The sequence below is a fragment of the Sarcophilus harrisii genome, chromosome 2 (genome assembly GCF_902635505.1).
Source record: "Sarcophilus harrisii chromosome 2, mSarHar1.11, whole genome shotgun sequence".
Lineage (NCBI taxonomy): Eukaryota > Metazoa > Chordata > Mammalia > Dasyuromorphia > Dasyuridae > Sarcophilus > Sarcophilus harrisii.
In genome coordinates, this window is record NC_045427.1 from 455,701,457 (window position 1) to 455,727,193 (window position 25,737).

The 25,737-nt window shown below is 35.7% G+C and overlaps 1 protein-coding gene across 1 annotated transcript in view; it reads right to left on the reverse strand.

The window, feature by feature from the left end:
* Window positions 1–2,664: 2,664 nt before the first annotated feature.
* The window catches only part of WDR88 (WD repeat domain 88), a gene marked incomplete at its 3' end in the record, with an annotated part of 61,803 nt that continues 38,730 nt past the window's right edge, over window positions 2,665–25,737 (reverse strand). The window contains exons 6-7 of the mRNA XM_031954379.1: window positions 11,728–11,857; window positions 2,665–2,692 (exon numbers count right to left, since the gene is read on the reverse strand). Of these exons, the coding sequence (XP_031810239.1) occupies window positions 2,665–2,692; window positions 11,728–11,857 (158 nt within the window). The remainder of the gene's footprint in view (window positions 2,693–11,727; window positions 11,858–25,737) is intronic.

The following is a 25,737-nucleotide window of genomic DNA, read 5'->3' on the forward strand; positions in this document are numbered from 1 at the left end:
TGTTAAAAACATCAGCTAACTTAAATGAATCCTGTTAATTGAATTTTGGTTTATATCAAATGTGATTGATGGGGTGAACCCTGAAACCATTCAAACTCTCCTTTGAAAGAGGTCCGAGGGGAGAATGAAAGGAGATTGTGGGTGTACCTTAAAATATATATCCCTTCTGAGCCTCAGATCCTGGGGAAAGCCTGAAAACTCCCTGTTAATTGGTTTCATTCCACTGGAGATCTTGGTCATTGATCAATCACCTACCATTGAATTGCCACAAACAACTCTCATTGGCTCAAAACTCCTAGGTAAGTAATCCTATCTCAATTTTAAACTGGAATTAAAAATTGTCTTCAGAGTTGGCCCCCTGACCCTGGGCCAAAGATCAAAGGAAGCCTCAAGGTATCTAGGGTTACATGCCCAGATATCTTTGAGATGTCCTAAAACAGGGACCTTATCCACTGTTGAGATATATTCTTCTCACTGTTAATCTTTGCTATCTTCCTCACAGGACTTTATCACAAAGAAGTTCATCTTCCTAACAAAAATTTGCTTCTCAGTGCGAATAAATCCTTTTTGCCATTTGGTTTACAAAGAAACTTCTCACTTTATTGAAAAGTAGGAGGGGAAAAGCAAAAAGGGAAAGGGCAGGATGAATAGAAGGGAATGCAGAAACAGTAGGGAAGAGGTATGAGAAAGGGGAAGGAGCTGTAAGGGGAAGGGATTCTAAAGGGGAAGGCTGATTGAGGCAAGTGGTGCTCATAAGTTAAGTAATGGGGGGAGGGGTAAGGAGAAAAGGAAAGAGAAAAGTATAATCTGGGGAAGGGATTCTAAAGGGGAAGGCTGATTGAGGCAAGTGGTGCCCATAAGTTAAGTAATGGGGAGAGGGGTAAGGAGAAAAGGAAAGAGAAAAGTATAATCTGGGGATAATAAGATGGCAGGAAATACAGAATTAGTAGTTTTAACTATAAATGTGAATGGGGTGAACTCTCCCATAAAGTGGAGATGGATAGCAGACTGGATTAAAAGCCAGAATCCTACTATATGTTGTTTACAGGAAATACATTGAAAGCAGGATGATACATACAAAGTAAAGGTAAAAGGCTGGAAGAATATCTATTATGCTTCAGGTGAAGTAAAAATAGCAGGGTTAGTCATCCTCATCTCAGATCAAGCAAAAATTAATCTAATTAAAAGAGAAAAAGAAGGAAATATATCTTATAAACAGGTACCTTAGATAATGAAGCAATATCAATCTAAACATATGCAGCAAGCAGGCAAGCATCTAAATCCCAAAGGAGTAGGGTTAAGGGAGCTGCAAGAAGAAATAGACAGCAAAAATATATAATAGTAGGAGATCTCAATCTTGCATCCCTCGTGAACTAGATAAATCACACTACAAAAATAAATAAGAAAAGAAGTTAAAGAGGTAAATAGAACACAAATCTTTGAGAAAACTGAAATGGAGACAGAAAAGAGTACACTTCTCTTGGCAGTTCGTGGAATCTATACAAACCGACTACATATTGCATATAAAAAGACCTCAAAATCAATTGCAGAAAGGCAGAAATAGTAAAAATCTTTTCAGATCATGATGCAATAAAAACTACATTCAATGAAAAGCCAGAGGAAAATAGACCAAACAGTAATTAGAAACTAAATAATCTTATCCTAAATAATGAATGGGTGAAACAGCAAACCATAGACACAATTAAGAATTTCATCCAAGTGAATGACAATAATGAGACAATATACCAAAATTTGTGGGACGCAGCCAAAGGGGTAAGAAGGGAAAATTTTATACCTCTAGAGGCTTCCTTACATAAAATAGAGAAAGAGACAATGAATTGGGCTTGCAACTAAAAAAGCTAGGAAAAGAGCAAATTAAAAACCTCCAATCAAATAATAATACGAAACTTTGTAAAATTTTTTTAATAGCCTTTATTTACAGGTTCTATACATGGGTAACTTTACATTAACTATTGCCAAACCTGTTGTTCCACTTTTCACCTCTACTCCCCATCCCCTCCCCAGATGGGATGACTACTAGATGTTAAATATATTAAAAATATAAATTAGATACACAATGAAAGTATGCATGACCAAACTGTTATTTTGTTGTACAAAAGAATCAGACTCTGAAATATTGTACAATTAGCCTAGAAGGAAATCAAAATGCAGGTGGGCAAAAAATATAGATTGGGAATTCAATGTAATGGCTTCTTTAGTCATCTCCCCAGAGTTCTTCTTGCTGGCATAGCTGGTTCTACTTCATTACTCCACTGGAAATGATTTGGTTGATCTCATTGCTGAGGATGGCCACCCATCAGAACTGGTCATCATATAGTATTGTTAAGTTGAAGTATGTAATGATCTCCTGGTCCTGCTCATTTCACTCAGCATTAGTTCGTAAAAGTCTCTCCGGTTTTCTGAAATCATCCTGTTGGTCAGCTCTTTACAGAACAATAATACCCATAATATTCATATAACACAATTTATTCAGCCGCTCTCCAACCATGGCATCCATTCAGTTTCAGTTTCGAGCCATCACTCACAAAAGGCCGCCACAAACATTCTCCAGTAATAAACAGGTCCCTTTTCCCTTCTTTATAATCTCTTTGGGATATAAGCCCAGTAGTAACACTGCTGGATTAAAGGGTATGCACAGTTTGATAACTTTCTGAGCATTAAACTTGAAATTCTAAAAATAAAAGGAGAGATGAATAAAATCGAAAGTTAAAACAGTCTTAACAGCAACAATACCAAGAAGCCAAGGTGCCTGTTTTAGAAAAAGGAAAGAGGAAAATCATATTGTTAGTCTTAAAAATGAAAAGGTAGAACTTTCCAGTAATGAAGAGGAAATTAGAGCAATAATTAAGAGTTACTTTGCCCAACTTTATGACAATAAATTTGATAACCTAAGTGAAATGGATGAATACCTACAAAAATATAGGTTGCCCAGATTAACAGAGGAGGAAGTAAATTGCTTAAACAGTCCTATTTCAGAAAAGAAATAGAACAAGCTATTAATCAAATCCCTAAGAAAAAATTCCCAGGACTAGATAGATTTACATGTGAATTCTACCAAACATTTAAAGAACTATTAGCCCCAATTCTATATAAACTATTTGAAAAAATAGGAAATGAAGGAGTCCTTCCAAATTCCTTTTACAACACAGACATGGTACTGATACATTAACCAGGTAGGACAAAAAAAGAGAAAAAAAAATTATAGACCAATCTCCCTAATGAATATTGATGCAAAAATCTTAAATAAAATATTATCAAAGAGATTACAGATAATCATTCCCAGGATAATGCACCATGACCAAGTGAGATTTATACCAGGAATGCAGGGCTGGTTCAATATTAGGAAAACTATTAGCATAATTATATCAATAATTAAATTAACAGAAATCATATGATCATTTCAAAAGATGCAGAAAAAGCACTGGATAAAGCATTAGAGAGTAAAGGAATAAATGGACTTTTCCTCAAAATAGTCAGGAGCATCTATTTAAAACCTAAAGGTAGCATCATATGTAATAGGAATAAACTGGAACCATTCCCAATAAGATCAGAAGTGAAACAAGGTTGCCCATTATCACCATTACTGTTCAATATTGTATTAGAAATGCTAGCTTTGGCAATGAGAGATGAAAAGAGATTAAAGGAATTAGAGTAGGTAATTAGGAAACCGAATTATCACCTTGCAGATTATATGATGGTATACTTAGAGAACCCCAGAGAATCTACTAAAAAGCTATTAGAAATAATCCACAACTTTAGCAAAGTTGCAGGATACAAAATAAATCCACGTAAATCATCAGCATTTTTATACATCACTAACAAAATCCAACAGCAAGAGAAAAAAAAAGAGAAATTCCATTTAAAATAACTGCCATCAGTATAAAATATTTGGGAATCTATCTGCCAAGGGAAAGTCAGGAACTATATGAGTCAAACGACAAGACACTTTCCACACAAATAAAGTCAGATCTAAACAACTGGAAAAATATTAAGTGCTCTTGGATAGGTCAAGTGAATATAATAAAGATGACAATACTATCTAATCTATTTATTTAGTGCTATACCAATCAAACTCCCAAGAAACTATTTTGTTGACCTAGAAAAGATAATGACAAAATTCATCTGGAAGAATAAAAGGTCAAGAATTTCAAGGGAACTAATGGAAAAAAAATCAAATGAAGGTGACCTAACTGTACCAGGTCTAAAACTATATTATAAAGAAGTAGTCATCAAAACCATTTGACACTGGCAAAGAAATGGACTAGTTGATCAATGGAATAGGTGAGGTTCATAGGACAAAATAGTCAATAACTATAGCAATCTAGTGTTTGAGAAATCCAAATACCTAGCTTGTGGGATAAGAACTCCCTATTTGACAAAAACTTCTGGGAAAATTGCAAACTAGAATGGCAGAAACTAGGCATTGACCTGTACTTAACATTGTATACCAATATAAGGTCAAAATGGATCTACGACAGACACATAAAGAATGAAATTATAAATAAAATTAGAACATAGGATAGTTTACCTCCTGTGACTTTGTGGAGGAAGAAGAAATTAGACCAAAGAAGAACTAGAGATCATTATTGACCACAAAATAGAAAATTTTGATTTAGGTTAAGTTAAAAGTTTTTGTACAAACAAAACTAATGCAGACAAGATTAGAAGGGAAGCAATAAACTGGAAAAATATTTTTACATTCAAAGGCTCTGATAAAGGTTTTATTTTCAAAATATATAGAAAATTGCCTCGAATTTATAAGAAATCAAGCCATTCTCCAATTGATAAATGGTCAAAGGATATGAACAGACAATTTTCAAATGAAGAAATTGAAAGTATTTCTAGTCATATGAAAAGGTGTAGAGGGCTGGAACTCTGGAGCAAGGATACTTACAACAAAGTGTTAACTCAGTGGAATTGATGAGATAATGGTACTCTAGTTCATATATATCTAGTATGATATAATGATATAATCACTCTAGTTTGATATAGTGATATAATCACTCTAATTGGCATATATTCAGTATGCTGAAATAATGTAATAGAGTATTTAAGAACTGGGGACTGGGTCAGTCAGTCAGAGTGAACTACTGTGAAGAAGACAATAAAGACTTTAGACCCTATTCCTGAGCATCCTTGTGGTGACTATCCTACTGAGACCAAGGCCCATCCAAAGGACCTCCAGAAAGCTATCCCAGACATTACTTTTTGGCACCCAACATGGGGCAGTGAAAGAAACACACTACATTTTGAGACTCTGGATGTAAAGACCTACATTCACCAGTTCAATGGACACAATCATAAATTCAGTGGAGAAGTCCCTGTGACCGGGAAATAGGGTGAGTAAACTAATCACTTTCATTTTTCAGCTGAAATGGGGCAAACACTAAGAAAAGTAGCCTTCCCCACCCCAAGGGAATTGTGCAGCAAGCATAATTAGGTTAATAAAGAAGCAAGATTTGTTGGTAAATTGGGAGAAGATTATTGGACTCTTAGAAATATTAGAGTACACGCCTCCTTGGTTTTCTAAGGAAGAAATATTAGAGCCAGAAAAGTAGAAACTAGTGGGAGAGCAACTAATTGAATATTACAATGATAATGATCCTGATTCAATTCCTAAGGAAACATTCTATATATACAACATAATACAATTGGCTTTAAGGAATCCCACAAGTTTTAAAATAAGGCAAAATTAAAAAGAGCAGGAGGGGGATAGTACTGACAAAGCAGCTGAAGAGCATGAAGAATTGGACAAGAGAGAAGTACAATGCTGATGAAATTAAAGAGTGTGATGCTTCTCAGCAGGAGCCTTTAGGGTATTCCCCATCTTATGACCCCTCAATTTAACCTTCATGTATGGAGGGAGAAGAACGAGTAGGAAGGGCAGTAACACCATCAGGACCACCCATGCAGCAGCTTTGTCCATTCCCTATAACACAATTACAAAAGTCATTAATTACTAGATGATGACCAGTTCTGATGGACCTGGCCATCCTCAGCAATGAGATCAACCAAATCATTTCCAATGGAGCAGTAATGAACTGAACCAGCTACACCCAGCGAAAGAACTCTGGTTGATGACTAAAAACCATTACATTGAATTCCCAATCCCTATATTTTTGCCCACCTGCATTTTTGATTTCCTTGACAAGCTAATTGTACAATATTTCAGAGTCTGATTCTATTTGTACAGCAAAATAACGTTTTGGTCATGTATACTTATTGTGTATCTAATTTATATTTTAATATATTTAGCATCTAGTGGTCATCCTGCCATCTGGGGGAGGGGGTGGGGGGTAAGAGGGGAAAAATTGGAACAAGAGGTTTGGCAACTGTCAATGCTGTAAAATTACCCATACATATAACCTGTAAATAAAAGGCTTTTAAATAAAATTAAATTAAATTAAAATAAAAAAACTTAGGCAGGACTTAAAAAAAGAAAGAAAGAAAGAAAGAGAAAGAAAGAGAGAAAGAAAGAAAAAGAAAGAAAGAAAGAAAGAAAGAAAGAAAGAAAGAAAGAAAGAAAGAAAGAAAAGAAAACAAAAGGAAAGAAAAGAAAACTGGAAAATGGAGGATGTTAATTGATTTAAGAAAAATAAATGAACAGATGTAAACTATGGGAACTCTTCATCCTGGACTTCCATCTCCTACTTAATTGCCTCTTTGGGTTATAGACATTAAGGATTGTTTCTATTCTATCCTTCTGGATAAGAAGAATATGAAAAGATTTGCCTTTTCAATGCCCAGCACTAACTTAGCTGACCTTTATAAAAGATATGGACAGTTTTGCCACAGGGAATGAAAAATAGCCCTACTATGTGTCAAATGTATGTTTCTGCTGCTCTTACTCCAGTAAGAAAAGCATTTCCAAAAGTTATGTTGTTATATTACATGGATAACATCTTGGGGTGTGCACCGGAGGAGCAAATGTTAGAAGCATGTATACAAAAGACCACAGAAATGCTAAGGAACTACAAATTGCATATAGCTCCAGAAAAAATTCAAAGACATGCTACTTTTAAATATTTAGGATATGAAGTATACCCTGAGATGCTTACATTACAAAAACTGTCTTTAAGAACAGAGAAGTTAAATACTTTGAATGATTTCCAAAAATTAATAGGAGATATCCAATGGATGCGTCCAGTGCTAGGCTTAGCTACCAATCAATTGCAACCCTTATATGACATTTTAAGGGGAGACACTGCTTTAAATTCACCACATCAGCTTACAAAAGAAGCTCAAGAGGCTTTGAGAGAAGTGAAACTGGCTTTTATCAATGTGGTTGAAGGAGTCACTCAAAAACCCTTGGAAATATCAATGTTTGCTACAAAAGAGGGACCAAGAGCAGTCCTTCATCAAGGAGACAGTGTGATAGAGTGGGTGAACCTCCCAGCACAATCAGAACAAAGCCTTACTCCTCACCCAGTGCTTGTGACTAGAATTTTATTATTAGCCATTGCTGAGCAATACACTATCTGAAAAGACCCGGATACATTACACATTTTATGTCAATGCACACCAATGGCTGCTGTGAAACCATCCCAGAGTAGCAAATTTTATTGGCCACAGCTCCAAATACACACAGGTCTCTATTAAAGATAATCCATCTATTACATAACAGGCAATGGATTTTGGAAGAAAAGATTTCTAAGATTCCTCTTAAAGGACCAACTATCTTTATAGATGCATCCAAATATAATATTTGTGCTGTATACTCATGACTTAATTATAAGAGGTAGTCAGAACTCCCTTCTCACTCCACCTCAGGAGAATGCCTGAATTTCATCCAATGATTCTAATTCTTACTTATTATCCAGGAGATATAAATATAATATCTTTTTCGACCTATTCAGTAGGTGTGGTATAAAGAATTGCCACAGTCCAAATAAAATTTGGAGCTTCCAATATATAACAGCTCTTTAAGGAACTTCAAGAGCAAGTGAGAAAGCATCCAGGTAAGATTTATCTCTTGCATGTCCACTCCCATATGTACATGTAAGTATATCCCTTCTCAACTATAACCTGCTGGGGTGGGGGTGGGGATGGAAGGGGGGAAACTGACAAAGTTAAAAAGGTGTTCAACAGAAAACAAAAGCACAATTTACAAGAAAGTAAAGATGGACATTCATGAATATAATTTCTTCCACTAATATGCATACATATATATATATATATATATATATATATATATATATATATATAAACATTTTAGGTCACAATTTGTTCTTATATATTTTGAATCCTCCCTGATGTTCTGCTGGGCATATGACAGAATTTTTTTTTGTTTCATTTTGTTTTCTATTCCTTTTCTCTTTTTCCTTTTTTTTTACTGTTTTTTTTTAATAACATAAATCTCAAAAAAAAAAAGGCAAAGTGCAACAATTTTCCAGGCAAACACAACCTGGAAGGTCAGCAAGAATGGTCTGCTGCTCCAGGATGAGAGTTCAGCCTAGCCCCAACCCCAGGCCTAGCACCAGCAAATCAAGAATCAGAGTCAGTACTAGTGGTTTCCAGACTTCTCAGACTTCCAATACACCTTGGAAGATCAACAGGAAAAGTTTGTCAGTAGGGATATAGGGCCTTGGGAAACCAGCAAGCGAGGAGGTGGTGACAGGGCATTGCAGGTGGCAGGTTCCAGAGGCCTCAGCCCACAAGAGCCTCTTTGCTGGCACTGAAGAAGGACTCTGTTGTTCAAGCAAATTATAGCCACAGTGGAATGGGGACCCTCCTCATAGTTCCAGCTCAGAAAAGCATCCTTTTAGTCAGTCAAACACGTTTCCTGGTTGGATCATAATAATCCTTTGGAAAAACTGAAAACTTTCGTGTCCCTAGAAGGATTTCCAAAAAGAGCTGCACAAAACCCCTAAAGGGTTGCTCGGTGCATTCTCCCCTTTGGAAACAGAGCCCTACTCTAAACATCGAATAATAGGCTGGCGAAATGAGCAGGCAATACAAAAAGATTCTGATCCTAGAAAGTTACTATGGTGACAAGAAAGATCAAAATACAGAAGAAGATGATAGCAAAGTCACAGCTCCTACATCCAAAGGTTCCAAGAAAAATAAGAATTCATCTCAGGGCGTCCAAGAGTTCCAAAGGCATTTTGAAAATCAAGTTAGAAAGGTAGAGGACAAAATGGGAAGAGAAATGAGAGTTGTACAAACGGAAATACCAAAAGGCTAACGAGAAGAATGTCTTAAAAAGCCAAACTGGCCAAAACAAAAGCTCACTGAGGAAAATAATTCCTTCAAAATCAGAATTGAGTAAATGGAAATTAATGACTTTACGAGCAATCAAGAAACAATAAAACAAAACCAAAAGAACGAAAAAATTCCCCTGTAGGTCATGAAATTATGATTTCTTCTCAGTAAATATTTGATTGGAATCCCTTTTGGTATTCCTGCACATCCAGGATTACATAAAAATTCCTGGGTAAAGAGGCAAAACATGCAAAGCTTAAGAAGCCCTGCTCCAGGAAAGGGACCCAGAATGTTTGTGGCAGCCCTCTTTGTAATGGCCACAAACTGGAAACACAGTGAATGCCCGTCAATGAGAGAATGGCTGAGGAAATTGTGGTATGTGAATATTATGGAATATTATGGTTCGGTAAGAAATGACCATCAGAATGATTTCGGAAAGGCCTGGAGAGACTTAGATGAAGTGATACAGAGAGAAAGGAGCAGAACCTGCTAGGAGATCATTATATACTTCAACAACAATACTAGATGAGGATCAATGGTGCTGGGCGTGGCCATCTTCAGGAATGAGATGAACCAGATGGGCTCCAACCCAGCAGTCATGACTTGAAGCAGCTACACCCAGCCAAACAACTCTGGGAGATGGCTATGAACCCTTACAGAGAATTCCCAATCCCTATATTTTTGTCCACCTACATTTCTGATTTCCTTCACAGCTTAATTGTACGCTACCTCAAACTCCGATTCTTTTTGTACAGCAAAATGACTGTGTGGCCATGTATACATATATTGCATTTAACTTATGCTTTAATATATTTAACATGTATTGGTCAACCTGCCATGTGGGGGAGGGGGTGGGGGGAAGGAGGGGAAAAGTTGGAACAAAAGGTCTTGCACTTGTCAATGCTGAAAAATTACCCATGCATGTGCATCTTGTAAATAAAATGCTATAATAAAAGGTACATTTTACCAAAAAAAGCCCTGCTCTAGGTGGGGTGGGGTGGGGTGGGATGGAATTAAGAAGTCTATAGAGGACTATAATATAAACTAAAAGTAGATAAAGGCATGATAGATGCAAAGTGGCATGTATCTTTGTGCTTGTCTCCCTAACTTTGATTCTTCCCCTACACCCTCTCCCTAGGTTTCTCTCCCTATGCATTTCCCTCTCATTCCTTCCCCCCCCCCTACATCTTGCTTTTCTTATTATCCCTACATTTCCTTTCCTCCTCAAGTATCTATAATGTTCACTTTTAAAATGTATCTCTGAAGAAATAAAACTAAATTAACTTGCTTTTGACTTCTGTGTCAAAATGTGGCGTTGGGGAGAGTTGGGAAGATAGAGTGAAGCGGCTTGTGGTCCCTTTAAGAAACTGTATTTCCTATTGATTTGTTATTCCTTTCAGACTGATCTGGGGTTCCTTTAAGATTCCACCGCCCCTCCTAGCTGAAGCTTATCAGTCCAGGATGCCGGGACCTCTGATTCGGCTGGTGATCCACAAAGCAACCCTTTGGACTCCAACAGGGGAGATCTGCTTCAGGTCGCAGCCCCCATTGGATCTGATACCAACTTGGGCTCTCCCAGCCCCCACCGGTTCTGATCTGCTCCAGTTGTCCCAGCCCCATTCTGATGATCTGCTCGGCTTTCCCAACCCCCACCAAGGCAAGCAATTTCATGAGCTTCCATCAACTAAGGTCTTTGCATTTGGACCTGGGTGGCTTAGTCAGCTACCTGCACTTTGTGCCCACTGAGAACTGCATTCTCAGTGCAATACTCCATTTTCCATAGATCAGCCCACTGGAATAATATTCTTTTGCCAGTGCCATCCTCTCTTTCCCCTCGCCTATTTCCCTATGCCTCTCTGTCAGGATTTCTAACCTTTCTTCCAACCCCCATAATAAACCTCTTTTCATCCATCTAGGTTTTCGGGTCCGGAAATTCCCTGACAGAGAACCTCTGCACTGCCAGAAGGGAGTCCCCAAAACTCCGTATACCCTTGTGCTGAATCCCAAGGCGTTGCAGGAGAGCCAAACCTCTCCATTTGCTTCCTTGAACCCCTAACCTGCCACTAGACCTTATCATTTCACTCCTTGACCACCAGAATCCCTCCTTTCCTTTTGATTCCCTACAGCTAAACCTCCTCAAGAGGACATGAGGCTTAAGAAGCTTGCCATTCCTACTCCAAATAGACTTTTCAAATGAATCATTAAGAAGGACTACAACCTCTAAATTCTGTAGAACTCAACACTAGTCATCAAAAGAAAAGAGTAAATCTGTAAAAGGAACAGAAAAATATCTATTAAATGATCTGAAAAAGGAAATGGCCACACCCTCCAAAAAAAAAAAAAAAAAACTTTTAGGAGTTGGACTAAATTGAGCAATGTAGTGTCCAGGAATAAAGAAATAATAGTCCTGCTTTACTCTGGCCTGGTCTAGAGTATTTATGTTCAGCTGAGGGAGCCACCATAACAACTGCTTATTGACTAATTAATTGATGTATTATTTCTTACTTATGAATTGTTAGAAGTGTAGCTTTAGCTGATATATCCCAAATCTTCACGTCAAGATTAGATGATCCTGAAGCTATTCGCAGGCTGTCAGGATTAAAACAGCAAGTAGTTATTGGTTTTTCATGGTGATCTAAGACAAGAAAAAAAAAATGACTTTTTTGAAACACACTTCAAATTTATCTTGATTTAATATTTTTTGACACACACTGCACACAATAGTTTCACTAATTTGGGCATTTAAATAATGCTTTAACATTTACAAAGTATTGATATATGTATCATTTGATCCTCAGAATCTTTATACTATGTGCTATTTATTATTAGTTCTATTTTACAGTAGGTTATATGTAGCTTACAGAAAGTAGCTTTTTAGGGTTAGACAACTATTAAGTGTTTGGAACAAGATTCAACTCAAATATTCAACGGCAATTCAATGTTGTGCCACTGAACTGCCTCATTGTTTGAAAGTATCATGTTTTTGGTCCAGTTCTATGACATGCCATGCCAACTTTATTAATCTATCCATGTATACATACCTACATGAATTGAGAGAACAAGTTGTTTTGAAAAAGGTTCTTCAGAATTAGGAAAATACTCAAACTGGAAGTATACTAAATAAGCAAATACAAGCTTGAACCTCCTTAAACGTTCATGTTGCAGAGAAAACCTTTTTAAAACAATTAGCCTTCTTAGCCTCTGCTGTTAGGCATCAGGTAAAAAAAAAATGCTCAAATGCAAACCTTAGTTATGCAATACGCCTCTTTAAAATTGTACCACAGAAAGGGAAATATTATGTATTGATATAATTGTGTTTAAAAACTGCTTTCTTATGCTTACACGTGTTTAGAAGATAAAGCTTGATACTTTCTCAAGAATGACTATGATAGACATAGGTGAGTGGTTACCATTCCTAGCTCCCAGATCTCGTGATCATTCCTCAGAAGCCAATCCCCACCAACTGTAAAGAAAGTAAGGTCCAGGGACACAAAAGTAGTATCAGAAGTGGAAATTTGAATGCAGGTCTTCTAATTTTGTGAATCATAGCCCACAAACTTTTAATTTCAAAGAAAAGATGTGGTGATAAGTTTTACTTGAATCTTGGAGAACAATATTAGAGCTTACAACAATTGAGATTAGAGAGAGAAAATATTGATTTTGTCTCAATATTTGTATAAGTAAACTTCTTAACAGCAAATACTTTCCTTTTTGCCTTCAGAATATCATACATTTTTTTAATAACGATATGTTGCTCTCAGGATGCCAGATGTCTGCTAATTCATGGCATGCCACAATCTCCAAAAAATTAAAGATGTGTACCACCCAAAGAATCATAAAGTAACATATGGTGGGTACAGTATGTTACCAGTGAAGAATTCCTCTCACCTGATTATCACAATGATCCCCTAATGATGCTCCTCAGTCTCAATTCTCTCACTACTCCAGATGATCCTACACATTGCTGCCAAAGTAATAATCTTAAAATACAAATCTCAGCACTCTTACTCCAAGCAACTCTACTGGGTTATCAATTGCCTCTAGGATAAAATATAAACTTCTCTGTTGCTTTGAAAGGCCTTCACACCCAATTCCTTCCAATCTATCTATCCTCCTCACTACCAGTACTTCCTCCCATCTTATATAGTTAGCCAAACTGGCCTTTATTTATTTATTTCTCATATATATCACAGTGCCTTGATCCCAACACATGCCTGGGATATTCATCTTACTTCTACCATAGAATCTCCCTTCCTTCAACATGCAACCCAAACTACCTTTCCTGATTTCTGGGAAGATCTGAGTCCAGTCTTTCCTGATCTTTCCCCTTCCCCAAGAATTTGTTAAAGGTTGTTCCCTCCAGAACTAGTTTTTGTTCTTCCTATCTTCCCTCATTCACAATGTAAGTTCTTTAACAATAGGGATTGCTTCATTTTATGGTTATCTCCTGGCTCTAGTATTTGTTGCTGTTCAAGTCATGTCCTATTCTTCATGACTCTGTGGACCATACTATCCACATGATTTTCTTAGCAAAGATATTGAAGTGTTTTATTATGTCCCTCCAGGGGATAAAGAAAACAAGATTCAGTGCTCCTGGGCTTGTGTTCTTTCATACATTTAGTAAGTGTCTGAGGTCAAATTTAAACCGGGAGTTTTTCTGACTCAGGTCCAGCTCTCTATCCACTGAACTATCCATCTGTCTCTTAGCATAATGTCTACTAAGCAGAGTAGTAATTTAATAAATCCTTACTGCTTGAATATTATCTAAAATTGTCTCATTGTAATCTCAGTGTTTATAAGTCTCCTTTTTAGGACTCACCAGGAACAGAGTAATCAATTTCTGCCAGTCAGTGGTGCTTTCGCCCCCTCTAATTCTGTATTACTTAATATGCACAGACATACCTTATTTTTTCTGTTACCTTCTCTCTTGTATGTAAAAGTTCATAAACTGACTGAAGTAAATCAATTGAAAGTCCCTTCCCACAAATTGATTTTTTTTCCCATTTAAACAATATTTATCAAGATTCATTACATATTAATCCTTTGATATTCTTGAGGGTGGAGTGGAATAATCTATAAGCTCTTTGTGCTAACTACATTTCCTTCAAGGATTTCTTATATTCCTTTCAAGTTTTACTCCAATTCAATTGCTGCTTAAGTAATCACTCAGTATGTTTAAGATACTACATTAGTGATAGGGATACAAAGACAAAAAATAAAAATATTCCAGGTTTTATCACCTATTTTTCTTTCTTTATTGGCTATATGTGATATATGTTTACAATCTGTTAAATTTACCCACCAATCTCTTCCTGTGCTAATTTTTAGTTCAAACTTTTGAGTCATCATGGATCTCATTTAAATCTGCAATATTAGGGATGTAATGAAATCTATTAACCAAGCACCACCAATCAATAAGTATTTACTAATCACCTACTTTGTAAATAATACCATGCTAATAAAGTGATGAAGAACAAACAATGAAAAATGCCTACTTTCAAGGAGCTACATTCAGCATACAATCTAATGATTCATTATCTATGGGAAATTATCTCCATTTTGTATTCTCTGTATACTCCACAAAATTGGTAAATGAATGTTTCTACTGGGCTTCTACCCAAAGAGATACTCAAGAAGGGGAAAGGACCTGTATATGCCAAAATGCTTGTGGCAGCCAAGTTGATTATCTCTTTATTAATGTAAAATAAGAGCAAAGGATAAGAAAAAATGTATTTCTAATATAAATTTATTACAAAGTAATAGAATACTTCCAGAAAGAAAATATTTTTAAATTAGAAAATTACTGAATATATCTAAAGATAAGCCTATACTGACAATGACATTATTGTTGTTTAAAATATTTAACAGTGTAGATTGATTTGTCTTTCATACATATGCCAATAGGTACAAAGAGTTTTATCTCCATATCTTGGCAAATTTGCTTGTTCATTTGCTCATACAGTGAACCAAGTGTAGAGAGATGGCCCAAGGCATTTTCTAAAATCAGTAAAGCTTTAAATATGTGATATTATTGTCCTTGCAATATTTTTCAATTGCTAAATAAAACAACTTGAGAACTAGTCTTTGACAACATTAGACATCTATAATTTCTTATTTGCCCAATAAAGAACTAGGAACAATTGATGGTTGCAGATTCTCAGTACAAAAATTTTGAGACAAATAAACAGGCATTAGTTTTTATTTTAATACCATTCTATGTTGGCTCCCAATAAAAGGGTTAGCTGACTCTTAGATACTTTAAATTTAAGTTGAATTTTTTCTTATTAGAAATGTAAATTCTAAAAGTATCTTTTCCAGAATAAATTTATTCCATCCACATTAACAATTTGTTGATCAGTGAATCTACCTTCTTTATTTTCTTCATATGTCAGAATATTTAGCTGCCATGTCTTCACAGGCACTGGTTAATTCTATGATAATTTTAATATGATGCAATTGAACTCAAATTTTAAAGTGATTAAAGCAACCAACACGTGCAGTAAAAGTTTCAGTAGCCACTTCATTTTTATTTTTCTTTCATTGTCTTAAATAAACTTTAAGTTATTGTTTGAATGACCCCTTTTCTAAAGAGCAATGTGTTTTTCCCAATTTTTCTTTTTACCTTTTTAGGTTTTTAGCTTTCTTTTGAGAAGAGCAATGTGTTTTTAACTGAACTCTTCAATCCGTCCATTTCTGTAATTGTGGTACTTCTCTTCCTTGTAGTTATTTGCAAAACACAAAAAGCTATTTCAGTTTTGCCTTTTTCTTTTAGCCCTTGTGTTTTAGAATATTCTTTACCATAGAGTCAGGCATCTCAATATCTTGTCCTGTTTTAAAGTTATAACCCCATTTATGAATTAAATTATATCAAATTTGTGTTTTAATGAAAGAACAAGCCTTTTCATTTTCATTTTGCAAATGTTTCCATGCAAAATATTCTCCCTTTTGTCAATTTCGTTAGGGGCTTTTAAAAAAAAAAATTTAACTCAACAGAACATTATATTTACACTTAATAATAAACAAATGAGCCCAGACAAGTAGGTAGTGTTTTGTTAAAACCATCAGCTAATTTAAATGAATCCTGTTAATTGAATTTTGGTTTATATCAAATGTGATTGATGGGGTGAAACCATTCAAACCTCTGAAACCATTCAAACTCTCCTTTGAAAGAGTCCTGAGGGAGAATGAAAGGAGATTGTGGGTGTACCTTAAAATATATATCCCTTCTGAGCCCCAGATCCTGGGGAAAGCCTGAAAACTCCCTGTTAATTGGTTTCATTCCACTGGAGATCTTGGTCATTGATCAATCACCTACCATTGAATTGCCACAAACAACTCTCATTGGCTCAAAACTCCTAGGTAAGTAATCTCATTCAATTTTAAATTGAATTAAAAATTAGTCTCTCAGGAGTTGGCCCCCATCTCTGGGCCAAAGATCAAAGGAAGCCTCAAGGTATCTAGGGTTACATGCCCAGATATCTTTGAGATGTCCTAAAACAGGGACCTTATCCACTGTTGAGATATATTCTTCTCACTGTTAATCTTTGCTATCTTCCTCACAGGACTTTATCACAAAGAAGTTCATCTTCCTAACAAAAATTTGCTTCTCAGTGCGAATAAATCCTTTTTGCCATTTGGTTTACAAAGAAACTTCTCACTTTATTGAAAAGTAGGAGGGGAAAAGCAAAAAGGGAAAGGGCAGGATGAATAGAAGGGAATGCAGAAACAGTAGGGAAGAGGTATGAGAAAGGGGAAGGAGCTGTAAGGGGAAGGGATTCTAAAGGGGAAGGCTGATTGAGGCAAGTGGTGCTCATAAGTTAAGTAATGGGGGGAGGGGTAAGGAGAAAAGGAAAGAGAAAAGTATAATCTGGGGAAGGGATTCTAAAGGGGAAGGCTGATTGAGGCAAGTGGTGCCCATAAGTTAAGTAATGGGGAGAGGGGTAAGGAGAAAAGGAAAGAGAAAAGTATAATCTGGGGATAATAAGATGGCAGGAAATACAGAATTAGTAGTTTTAACTATAAATGTGAATGGGGTGAACTCTCCCATAAAGTGGAGATGGATAGCAGACTGGATTAAAAGCCAGAATCCTACTATATGTTGTTTACAGGAAATACATTGAAAGCAGGATGATACATACAAAGTAAAGGTAAAAGGCTGGAAGAATATCTATTATGCTTCAGGTGAAGTAAAAATAGCAGGGTTAGTCATCCTCATCTCAGATCAAGCAAAAATTAATCTAATTAAAAGAGAAAAAGAAGGAAATATATCTTATAAACAGGTACCTTAGATAATGAAGCAATATCAATACTAAACATATATGCAGCAAGTGGTATAGCATCTAAATTCCTAAAGGAGAAGTTAAGGGAGTTGCAAGAAGAAATAGACAGCAAAAATATATAATAGTAGGAGATCTCAATCTTGCACTCTCAGAACTAGATAAATCACACTACAAAATAAATAAGAAAGAAGTTAAAGAGGTAAATAGAACACAAATCTTTGAGAAAACTGAAATGGAGACAGAAAAGAGTACACTTTCTTCTTGGCAGTTCGTGGAATCTATACAAAAACTGACCATATATTAGGATATAAAGACCTCAAAATCAATTGCAGAAAGGCAGAAATAGTAAAAATCTTTTCAGATCATGATGCAATAAAAACTACATTCAATGAAAAGCCAGAGGAAAATAGACCAAACAGTAATTAGAAACTAAATAATCTTATCCTAAATAATGAATGGGTGAAACAGCAAACCATAGACACAATTAAGAATTTCATCCAAGTGAATGACAATAATGAGACAATATACCAAAATTTGTGGGACGCAGCCAAAGGGGTAAGAAGGGAAAATTTTATACCTCTAGAGGCTTCCTTACATAAAATAGAGAAAGAGACAATGAATTGGGCTTGCAACTAAAAAAGCTAGGAAAAGAGCAAATTAAAAACCTCCAATCAAATAATAATACGAAACTTTGTAAAATTTTTTTAATAGCCTTTATTTACAGGTTCTATACATGGGTAACTTTACATTAACTATTGCCAAACCTGTTGTTCCACTTTTCACCTCTACTCCCCATCCCCTCCCCAGATGGGATGACCACTAGATGTTAAATATATTAAAATATAAATTAGATACACAATGAGTATGCATGACCAAACCGTTATTTTGTTGTACAAAAGAATCAGACTCTGAAATATTGTACAATTAGCCTAGAAGGAAATCAAAATGCAGGTGGGCAAAAAATATAGATTGGGAATTCAATGTAATGGCTTCTTTAGTCATCTCCCCAGAGTTCTTCTTGCTGGCATAGCTGGTTCTACTTCATTACTCCACTGGAAATGATTTGGTTGATCTCATTGCTGAGGATGGCCACCCATCAGAACTGGTCATCATATAGTATTGTTAAGTTGAAGTATGTAATGATCTCCTGGTCCTGCTCATTTCACTCAGCATTAGTTCGTAAAAGTCTCTCCGGTTTTCTGAAATCATCCTGTTGGTCAGCTCTTTACAGAACAATAATACCCATAATATTCATATAACACAATTTATTCAGCCGCTCTCCAACCATGGCATCCATTCAGTTTCAGTTTCGAGCCATCACTCACAAAAGGCCGCCACAAACATTCTCCAGTAATAAACAGGTCCCTTTTCCCTTCTTTATAATCTCTTTGGGATATAAGCCCAGTAGTAACACTGCTGGATCAAAGGGTATGCACAGTTTGATAACTTTCTGAGCATTAAACTTGAAATTCTAAAAATAAAAGGAGAGATGAATAAAATCGAAAGTTAAAACAGTCTTAACAGCAACAATACCAAGAAGCCAAGGTGCCTGTTTTAGAAAAGGAAAGAGGAAAATCATGCCGAATGTTAGTCTTAAAAATGAAAAGGTAGAACTTTCCAGTAATGAAGAGGAAATTAGAGCAATAATTAAGAGTTACTTTGCCCAACTTTATGACAATAAATTTGGTAACCTAAGTGAAATGGATGAATACCTACAAAAATATAGGTTGCCCAGATTAACAGAGGAGGAAGTAAATTGCTTAAACAGTCCTATTTCAGAAAGAAATGAACAAGCTATTAATCAAATCCCTAAGAAAAAAATTCCCAGGACTAGATGGATTACATGTAATTCTACCAAAACATTTAAAGAACTATTAGCCCCCAATTCTATATAACCATATTTGAAAAAAATAGGAATGAAGGAGTCCTTCAAATTCTTTTACAACACAGACATGGTACTGATACATTAACCAGGTAGGGACAAAAAAAGAGAAAAGTTACAGACCACCCTCCCCATCACGAATAATGAATATTGATGCAAAAATCTTAAATAAAATATTATCAAAGAGATTACAGATAATCATTCCCAGGATAATGCACCATGACCAAGTGAGATTTATACCAGGAATGCAGGGCTGGTTCAATATTAGGAAAACTATTAGCATAATTATATCAATAATTAAATTAACAAAAATCATATGATCATTTCAAAAGATGCAGAAAAAGCATTTGATAAAGCATTAGAGAGTAAAGGAATAAATGAACTTTTCCTCAAAATAGTCAGGAGCATCTATTTAAAACCTAAAGGTAGCATCATATGTAATAGGAATAAACTGGAACCATTCCCAATAAGATCAGAAGTGAAACAAGGTTGCCCATTATCACCGTTACTGTTCAATATTGTATTAGAAATGCTAGCTTTGGCAATGAGAGATGAAAAGAGATTAAAGGAATTAGAGTAGGTAATTAGGAAACCAAATTATCACTCTTTGCAGATTATATGATGGTATACTTAGAGAACCCCAGAGAATCTACTAAAAAGCTATTAGAAATAATCCACAACTTTAGCAAAGTTGCAGGATACAAAATAAATCCACGTAAATCATCAGCATTTTTATACATCACTAACAAAATCCAACAGCAAGAGAAAAAAAAAGAGAAATTCCATTTAAAATAACTGTCATCAGTATAAAATATTTGGGAATCTATCTGCCAAGGGAAAGTCAGGAACTATATGAGTCAAACGACAAGACACTTTCCACACAAATAAATAAAGTCGTGACTCAAAACAACTCAAAAATATTAAGTGCTCTTTGGATAGGTCAAGGAATATAATGTATGACGACAATACTATCTAATCTATTTATTTAGTGCTATACCAATCAAACTCCCAAGAAACTATTTTGTTGACCTAGAAAAGATAATGACAAAATTCATCTGGAAGAATAAAAGGTCAAGAATTTCAAGGGAACTAATGAAAAAAAATCAAATGAAGGTGACCTAACTGTACCAGGTCTAAAACTATATTATAAAGAAGTAGTCATCAAAACCATTTGACACTGGCAAAGAAATGGACTAGTTGATCAATGGAATAGGTGAGGTTCATAGGACAAAATAGTCAATAACTATAGCAATCTAGTGTTTGAGAAATCCAAATACCTAGCTTGTGGGATAAGAACTCCCTATTTGACAAAAACTTCTGGGAAAATTGCAAACTAGCATGGCAGAAACTAGGCATTGACCTGTACTTAACATTGTATACCAATATAAGGTCAAAATGGACTTATAATCTAGACATAAAGAATGAAATTATAAATAAATTAGAAGAACATAGGATAGTTTACCTCTCAGACTTGTGGAGGAAGAAGAAATTTGTGACCAAAGAAGAACTAGAGATCATTATTGACCACAAAATAGAAAATTTTGATTTATGTTAAGTTAAAAGTTTTTGTACAAACAAAACTAATGCAGACAAGATTAGAAGGGAAGCAATAAACTGGAAAAATATTTTTACATTCAAAGGCTCTGATAAAGGTTTTATTTTCAAAATATATAGAAAATTGCCTCGAATTTATAAGAAATCAAGCCATTCTCCAATTGATAAATGGTCAAAGGATATGAACAGACAATTTTCAAATGAAGAAATTGAAAGTATTTCTAGTCATATGAAAAGGTGTAGAGGGCTGGAACTCTGGAGCAAGGATACTTACAACAAAGTGTTAACTCAGTGGAATTGATGAGATAATGGTACTCTAGTTCATATATATCTAGTATGATATAATGATATAATCACTCTAGTTTGATATAGTGATATAATCACTCTAATTGGCATATATTCAGTATGCTGAAATAATGTAATAGAGTATTTAAGAACTGGGAACTGGGTCAGTCAGTCAGAGTGAACTACTGTGAAGGAGAAAATAAAGACTTTAGACCCTATGCCTGAGCATCTTTGTGGTGACTATCCTACTGAGACCAAGGCCCATCCAAAGGACCTCCAGAAAGCTATCCCAGACATTACTTTTTGGCACCCAACATGGGGCAGTGAAAGAAACACACTACATTTTGAGACTCTGGATGTAAAGACCTACATTCACCAGTTCAATGGACACAATCATAAGTTCAGTGGAGAAGTTCCTGTGACCCGGAAATAGGGTGAGTAAACTAATCACTTTCATTTTTCAGCTGAAATGGGGCAAACACTAAGAAAAGTAGCCTTCCCCACCCCAAGGGAATTGTGCAGCAAGCATAATTAGGTTAATAAAGAAGCAAGATTTGTTGGTAAATTGGGAGAAGATTATTGGACTCTTAGAAATATTAGAGTACACGCCTCCTTGGTTTTCTAAGGAAGAAAAATTAGAGCCAGAAAAGTAGAAACTAGTGGGAGAGCACCTAATAGAATATTACAATGATAATGATCCTGATTCAATTCCTAAGGAAACATTCTATATATACAACATAATACAATTGGCTTTAAGGAATCCCACAAGTTTTAAAATAAGGCAAAATTAAAAAGAGCAGGAGGGGGATAGTACTGACAAAGCAGCTGAAGAGCATGAAGAATTGGACAAGAGAGAAGTACAATGCTGATGAAATTAAAGAGTGTGGTGCTTCTCAGCAGGAGCCTTTAGGGTATTCCCCATCTCATGACCCCTCAATTTCGCCTTCATGTATGGAGGGAGAAGAACGAGTAGGAAGGGCAGTAACACCATCAGCACCACCCATGCAGCAGCTTTGTCCATTCCCTATAACACAATTACAAAAGTCATTAATTACTAGATGATGACCAGTTCTGATGGACCTGGCCATCCTCAGCAATGAGATCAACCAAATCATTTCCAATGGAGCAGTAATGAACTGAACCAGCTGTTCCAGCGAAAGAACTCTGGTTGATGACTCAAAAACCACACATTGAATTCCCCTTAATCCCTATATTTTGCCCACCTGCATTTTGATTTCCTGGACGTTAATTGTACAATATTTCAGAGTCTGATTCTCATTTTGTACAGCAAAAATAACGTTTGGTCATTTATACTTATTGTGTATCTAATTTATATTTTAATATATTTAGCATCTAGTATCATCCTGCCATCTGGGAGGTGGGGGTAAGAGGGGAAAAATTGAACAAGAGGTTTGGCAACTGTCAATGCTGTAAAATTACCCATACATATAACCTGTAAATAAAAAGGCTTTAAACAAATTAAATTAAATTAAAATAAAAACTTCTTTAGGCAGGACTAAAAAAAAAGAAAGAAAAGAAAGAAAGAGAAAGAAAGAGAGAAAGAAAGAAAAAAGAAAGAAAGAAAGAAAGAAAGAAAGAAAGAAAGAAAGAAAGAAAGAAAGAAAAGAATAGAAAAGAAAAGGAAAGAAAAGGAAAGAAAAGAAATGGAGGATGTTAATTGATTTAAGAAAAATAAATGAACAGATGTAAACTATGGGAACTCTTCATCCTGGACTTCCATCTCCTACTTAATTGCCTCTTTGGGTTATACACATTAAGGATTGTTTCTATTCTATCCTTCTGGATAAGAAGAATATGAAAAGATTTGCCTTTTCAATGCCCAGCACTAACTTAGCTGACCTTTATAAAAGATATGGACAGTTTTGCCACAGGGAATGAAAAATAGCCCTACTATGTGTCAAATGTATGTTTCTGCTGCTCTTACTCCAGTAAGAAAAGCATTTCCAAAAGTTATGTTGTTATATTACATGGATAACATCTTGGGGTGTGCACCGGAGGAGCAAATGTTAGAAGCATGTATACAAAAGACCACAGAAATGCTAAGAACCGCTAAATTGCATATATAGCTCCAGAAAAAATTCAAACATGCTACTTTTAAATATTTAGGATATGAAGTATACCCTGAGATGCTTACATTACAAAACTCACCTTTAAGAACAGAGAAGCAAATACTTTTGGAATGATTTCCAAAATTAATAGAGATATCCAAATACCGGATGCGTCCAGTGCTAGGCTTAGCTACCAATCAATTGCAACCCTTATATGACATTTTAAGGGGAGACACTGCTTTAAATTCACCACATCAGCTTACAAAAGAAGCTCAAGAGGCTTTGAGAGAAGTGAAACTGGCTTTTATCAATGTGGTTGAAAGAGTCACTCAAAAACCCTTGGAAATATCAATGTTTGCTACAAAAGAGGGACCAAGAGCAGTCCTTCATCAAGGAGACAGTGTGATAGAGTGGGTGAACCTCCCAGCACAATCAGAACAAAGCCTTACTCCTCACCCAGTGCTTGTGACTAGAATTTTATTATTAGCCATTGCTGAGCAATACACTATCTGAAAAGACCCGGATACATTACACATTTTATGTCAATGCACACCAATGGCTGCTGTGAAACCATCCCAGAGTAGCAAATTTTATTGGCCACAGCTCCAAATACACACAGGTCTCTATTAAAGATAATCCATCTATTACATAACAGGCAATGGATTTTGGAAGAAAAGATTTCTAAGATTCCTCTTAAAGGACCAACTATCTTTATAGATGCATCCAAATATAATATTTGTGCTGTATACTCTCATGACTTAATTATAAGAGAGTAGTCAGAACTCCCTTCTCACTCCACTCAGGAGAATGAATTGTATCCAATGATTCTAATTCTTACTTATTATCCAGGAGATATAAATATAATATCTTTTTCGACCTATTCAGTAGGTGTGGTATAAAGAATTGCCACAGTCCAAATAAAATTTGGAGCTTCCAATATATAACAGCTCTTTAAGGAACTTCAAGAGCAAGTGAGAAAGCATCCAGGTAAGATTTATCTCTTGCATGTCCACTCCCATATGTACATGTAAGTATATCCCTTCTCAACTATAACCTGCTGGGGTGGGGGTGGGGATGGAAGGGGGGAAACTGACAAAGTTAAAAAGGTGTTCAACAGAAAACAAAAGCACAATTTACAAGAAAGTAAAGATGGACATTCATGAATATAATTTCTTCCACTAATATGCATACATATATATATATATATATATATTAATATACATATATATATATATATATATATATATATATATATATATATATAAAAATTTTTTGAGTTCACAATTTCTTATATATTTTGAATCCTCCCTGATGTTCTGCTGGGCATATGACAGAATTTTTTTTTGTTTCATTTTGTTTTCTATTCCTTTTCTCTTTTTCCTTTTTTTTTACTGTTTTTTTTTAATAACATAAATCTCAAAAAAAAAAAGACAAAGTGCAACAATTTTCCAGGCAAACACAACCTGGGTTCAATTACACTGCAAGGCTGTTCCAGGATGAGTTCAGCTTCATTCCAACCCCCCCAGGCCTAGCACCAGCAAATCAAGAATCAGAGTCAGTACTAGTGGTTTCCAGACTTCTCAGACTTCCAATACACCTTGGAAGATCAACAGGAAAAGTTTGTCAGTAGGGATATAGGGCCTTGGGAAACCAGCAAGCCAGGAGCGGGTGACAGGGCATCACAGGTGGCGCCTTCCAGAGGCCTCAGCCCACAGGCGTCTCTTTACTGGCACTGAAGAAGGACTCTGTTGTTCAAGCAAATTATACCCACAGTGGAATGGCGACCCTCCTCATAGTTCCAGCCCAGAAAAGCATCCTTTTAGTCACTCAAACATACTTCCTTGTTCCAACATAATAACCTTTGGAAAAACTGAAAACTTACTTGTCCCTAGAAGGATTTCCAAAAAGAGCTGCACAAAACCCCTAAAGGTTTGCTCGGTGCATTCTCCCCTTTGGAAACAGAACCCTATTCTAAACATCGAATAATAGGCTGGCGAAATGAGCAGGCAATACAAAAAGATTTTGATCCTAGAAAGTTACTATGGTGACTAGAAAGATCAAAATACAGAAGAAGATGATAGCAAAGTCACAGCTCCTATATCCAAAGGTTCCAAGAAAAATAAGAATTCATCTCAGGGCGTCCAAGAGTTCCAAAGGCATTTTGAAAATCAAGTTAGAAAGGTAGAGGAAAAAATGGGAAGAGAAATGAGAGTTGTACAAACAGAAATACCAAAAGGCTAACGAGAAGAATGTCTTAAAAAGCCAAACTGGCCAAAACAAAATCTCACTGAGGAAAATAATTCCTTCAAAATGAGAATTGAGGAAATGGAAATTAATGACTTTACGAGCAATCAAGAAACAATAAAACAAAACCAAAAGAACGAAAAAATTCCCCTGGAGGTCATGAAATTATGATTTCTTCTCAGTAAATATTTGATTGGAATCC